Source organism: Pteropus alecto, unplaced genomic scaffold (genome assembly GCF_000325575.1).
Source record: "Pteropus alecto unplaced genomic scaffold, ASM32557v1 scaffold22, whole genome shotgun sequence".
Lineage (NCBI taxonomy): Eukaryota > Metazoa > Chordata > Mammalia > Chiroptera > Pteropodidae > Pteropus > Pteropus alecto.
The window spans coordinates 2,927,110-2,932,303 of NW_006434839.1; the positions used below are offsets into that span (position 1 = coordinate 2,927,110).

The window sequence follows — 5,194 nt, forward strand, 5'->3', positions numbered from 1 at the left end:
CTTGTAAAGTTGAAATATGCTTATTAAAGGGAGAAATGCTTTCATTTGTGCTGGTCTAATTAAGGCTGGGAGCATTCTTACTTAAACATCAGTACGGTAATAGGAATGTCAATCAAAGCATCATTTGTGAAGTTACTAATTGCTCTTTTTATGCTAGAGCCTCTAGGACCCTTGTTCTCTAGCTTTATTGTGCATTAGAGTTACCTAGAGGGTTTGTTAAAACACAAATTGCTGAGCCCCACCTCTGGTGGTTCTGATTCTGTAGATATGGGGTTTGCATTTCTAATAAGTTTCCAAGTAGAGCTGATGCTCCTGGTCCAAGGCCACACTTTGACAAATGCTGGTCTAGAATCAGAATCTGGATAATAGGCTCTATAGCAATGATATCTATTTGAATCAGGTTGTAGAAGTTGCTAGAGTCTGAATCTATGTCTTTGCCTAAGGGTTCAGATCACAGACTGGGAGACTGCACAGATAAATCACAGTGAACCATGTTGATCTAGTTTGTTCGGTCTATTGAAACAGCTTGCAAATGTTTTGATCTTTAAAGTTCTTCAGGTTAGCGATTCAAACATTCGCATCGCATTTTATATTTTGCATAACACGTTCACATATTTTAATATTTCATCTGCTCAACAATGGCTTAGGTAGACAGAGCAAATATTTGTCTCCTTTACAGCAAAGGAAACGGAGGCTGGGAGTAAGTAAGTAATTCAGGTGAGGTGGTTCCAGGGCTGCAGACTTAAGGTAACATCTTCTAGTCCTGCATTACATGGTCTGGCCTCAGTGGTAATATTTCTTCTGCCCTCCTTTTGGTAAGAACTACATCTCATCTCTGTAGAGTTAGATATGTAGATACATATACATTTACATGGAAATATAAAAATCGTCTTCTTTGGTTACCCTTTGGAGAGTCTTTACCATGTTCTGCCTAGCAGAGACTAGCATCTGGATTTTCAGCAGTTGCAGGTAAGACCCTGTCCCTGCAATAGTAGAATGATGTCCAAAGGTGGTCCTTCCTCTTTGGGGTACCCTTATAATGTAGGGCTCACTTTGGGTCCTGTTTGGTCCTATCCTATCTGTAGCTGGCCACCTTATTTTGATTCTTCCAAAGGGTTATCAAATTCATGTTTCTTTCAGTTACTTTCAGTTACCTCTTCTGTCTCAAATAAATGATCACTTGAATACAGTTCATCAAAGATTGTAAAATACACATGCATTGTTTTCCTTTGGTGTATCTCTGCTTGCTTCAGAAATTTTTGGATATTTAAACTTTCCTTAGTGACTATGTTGCCAGTACAGAAAGGTGTTTTATCTCTCACTATTCTTTCTCTCTTCTGTAGATATGCAAAAATTATAAGGGAGAAGGTCGAAGGCAGATTTGTAACCAGCAGTCACCATGTGAAAGGCTTCACATCTGTGAGCACTTCACCCAAGGGAACTGCGGTTACGCCAACTGCATCCGGTCCCATAACCTGATGGACAGAAAGGTACTGGCAATCATGAGGGAATACGGACTGAGCGCAGAAGTGGTCCAGAACATTCAGGACATCTGCAACAACAAACACAACCTCAGGAAACCCTACGGGTTGAGAGGTAAGTGCTCGTCCTACTTTTTTATTAATAGGATTGACAGAAATAAACAGAAATCCTGAGGAAATAACTTTACTGAAGCTCACTCTACCTCACCATGTAAAACTCCATTTTCCATTTCAGACCTTGTCCACAATCTTTACATAATTGTAATCACAGTGTATATGTGATTATGTGATTTGAATCTCGTGCTAAGCAGTATTCCCCCCACCAGGTTTTTAAAAATGTTTATCATTTCTCTAAAAGCTAGTTGACACAGCTTTTTCCTAATGAAAAAAATATATAAAATTTTTTAGATTCATCTGCTGTTAACACTTTGTCACAATTGTTTTATCGCTTTCTCCCTGCACATGTCCACATAGATACACACACATACATTTCTGTGGTTAAAGCATTTGACGTACGATGTCAGTCATCAGGAAGCTGCAAACATAAATATGTGTGTACCACCTCGAAACCAGGCCAATCTCTCACATAACCACAATACAATAATACAGGAAATTTAGCATTAATGTCAAACTACATACAATTTAATTTATTGTCCTCAGTACTGTTTCTTTAAAATTTTTATTTTTATTTTCTAAATTGTGGTAAAATATAAAATTGACTGTTTTAACCATTTTTAAGACAATTCAGTGGCATTAAGTACGTTACCCTGTTGTGCAAGCACCACATTCTTCCATCTCCACAACTTTGTCATCTTCCCAAACTGAAATTCTATACCCATTAAACAATAACCCCATTCTCTCCTCCCCTCGGCCCTCGGCAACCATCACTTTCGTTTCTGTCTCTATGAATTCGATTACTCTAGGAACCTTATAGAAGTGGAATCATACAGAATTTGCCGTTTTGTGCCTCGCTTATTTCACTTGGCATAATGTCTTCAAGGTTCATCTAATCCATGTTATAGCGTGTCAGAATTTCCTTTCTTTTCAAAAAAGAATATATGTATGTGTATGTGTATGTTTGTATGTATATATATATATATGTACATACATATATGTATACATATATATATATATAATTTTTTAAATTGTTGGTAAAAATACTCTTATCCTAAAATTTATCATCTTCACAGTTGTTAAGTGTTCAGTGGCATTACGTATATTCACATTGTTATGCAACCAATCTCCAGGACTCTTTCATCTTGCAAAATTGAAACTCTCTCCTCATTAAACAATAATGCCCCATTTCTTCCTCCCCCTAGCTCTGGTTAATCACCATCTTAGTTTCTGTTTCTCTGAATTGACTACTCTGGGTTACTCATAGAAGTGGAATCATACAGCATTTTTCTTTTTGTGACTGGCTTAATTCACTTTGCATAATGTCCTCAAAGTTCATTTATGTTGTTGCCTGTGTAGGAATTTCCTTCCTTTTAAGGCTGAATAATATTCTATTGTATGTATGTGCCACATTGTGTTTGCCCATCTATTGATGGGCACTTGGATTGCTTCTACCTTTTGGCTATTGTGAATTATGCTGCTGTGAACACGGTGTACAAACACCTCTTTGAAACCCTACTTTCAATTCTTTTGTGTACATGTTCAGATGTTGAATTGCTGGGTCACGTGGTAATTCCACATTTAATTTTTTAAGGAAATTTCATACCATTTTCCACAGTGGCTGCGCTATTTTACTTTCCCACCAGCAATGCACAAGGATTCTGTTATCTCTACTTCCTCGCCAACACTTGTCATTTTCTGTTTTGAGGATAATAGCCATAATGGGTATGAAGTGAACAGTACTATTTCTTAAGCATTTTTATATTTTTACTAGTACGAACACTTACAATTTTAAATGTCTTTATGAGATGAATGTAGAAGAGGTGAATTTTGTAAGTAAATAGAATATATAATTCTAAGATTCTGTAAGAGGTATAAACAATTACACCTCCTTATATTTGAGAAATGCTTTATAGTTGACAAGGGACTTTCACCTAAAATACCTAAAATATCTTGTCATTGTTCCTTATAGTAAAACCATGAAGAAAGGCAGGTATATTATCACTTAATGGGCAAGGAAATCAGTCTTGGAAATTTTAAGGGACTTTTATTGCAAGTAGCCTTAAATCATTTTTCGAAGAATGAAGGATAATACTATGAATACATAAAAGTAATGTTTTCAAGGCCTCACACCAGTAGACAGCACCAGAACTCATGTGTTCTGACTCCACATCTAGTGTTTTCTCTCTCATACTACGATGCTCTTTCCTCAGGGGTACAAAAACAGGGATAGTTTTTGATGTACTTTCCTAATATGAATTTACTGTGTGTGAGAGATCTTTACTGTTACTTGTAGTTAATCTACTTAATTATTTTGCTGACAGGAGGAGGTTTGCTTTTACTATATCCTGCTGCCTCTTGGGTTTGGAAGACAGGACTTTTCTTCCTTTTTCCGTAATAGTACAAGTCACACACACTGCACACACCACACACGCGTATCCTACCTATGAATACACTCATACCAGCTACATATCACACACATGACTGTACCTGTCTCACACACTCATACTCCCTGCACACATGTATGCTACACATGCACATCCTACATGCACATATAAACCTCACGCTCGTGTGTATCACATGCACACACTTCACACACACTCACAAAAACATGTGCTCACTCACTTGCTTCCTGGGGAGTGTGACTCATCAAGCTTCTAGAGAGAGGCCAGCTCTTTTTAATATCGCTCCCTTAAGTTTGGGCATTTGTAGGGGAAGAACTTGGGAAGATTTTCTGGTTTAAATGAAATTAGACCTTTAGACTGTAGTTTCAATTTTTTTTGTTGTTTGTTTGTTTTAAGTTTGTGAATCCTTACTTGTTAAGGACAGCTACATCACAACATGGGCAAAATCTAGATGATTTTTGGAAAATCTTCGCTGATTTGCACTAGTCTGCCTCTCCCTTCACCACAGTGGTGAGGTGACTTGAACCAGGGGATGGTGGACAGCCCCACCTGAGAGTCTGCTGCTCGGGGGCTATCTCTGAGCCCCAGGAGAGAGGCTGAGAAGAGCCAGGGTTCTCCCGGTTTGTGGGACGGTGTTTTCTTCTGTGCTGGTAGAATGGCGGGATTCCTTCATCGCCACGATCACCCTTCTCAGGGTTTTTAGACACCATATTAAGACATGTAATTTGAGAGAACATGGGTCGCAAACCTGGAAAAGCTAGGAGGAACAGTGGTGGTGAGACCTCAGTTACGTCAGCTCTGATTTTCATTGTTTCCTTCCTTTCCTAGCTCCTCCCTTACAGCGCCGAGACAGGGCGCATGGAGGTCGAAGCAAGAGTAAAGATCGATTCTTCCGGGGTAGTTTAGAGTTTCTTCCATCCGCCTCAAGCTCTGCGGACAGGTCCGGCACGTCCAGCCCAGATCAAAGCGGCCGCAGGTCGCCCCTGGACGCTGTGGAAGACCTCACCCACAAGTTCCTGCGTCTGGGAAGCCAAGGTGGCCCCCAGCCCTCCGCAGCCTCCTCGTCGTCCCCGGCTGCCGAGGTCGGAGCGCCGGGCCGGGCGGGGGCAGGCCACGCGTTCTCAGAGGACGGCAGCCCCGAGGGCTTCTTTTACGGCAGTCAGGGCGGCACGCAGCTGCCTTCCGACTTCGCGG

The 5,194-nt window shown here is 40.2% G+C and overlaps 1 protein-coding gene across 1 annotated transcript in view; it reads left to right on the forward strand.

Moving 5' to 3' along the window:
• ZC3HAV1 (zinc finger CCCH-type containing, antiviral 1) overlaps window positions 1-5,194 on the forward strand; it is a 49,106-nt gene that overhangs the window by 18,871 nt on the left and 25,041 nt on the right. Inside the window, exons 3-4 of the mRNA XM_015588294.2 lie at window positions 1,344-1,596; window positions 4,829-5,190. Coding sequence (XP_015443780.1) covers window positions 1,344-1,596; window positions 4,829-5,190 — 615 coding nt within the window. The remainder of the gene's footprint in view (window positions 1-1,343; window positions 1,597-4,828; window positions 5,191-5,194) is intronic.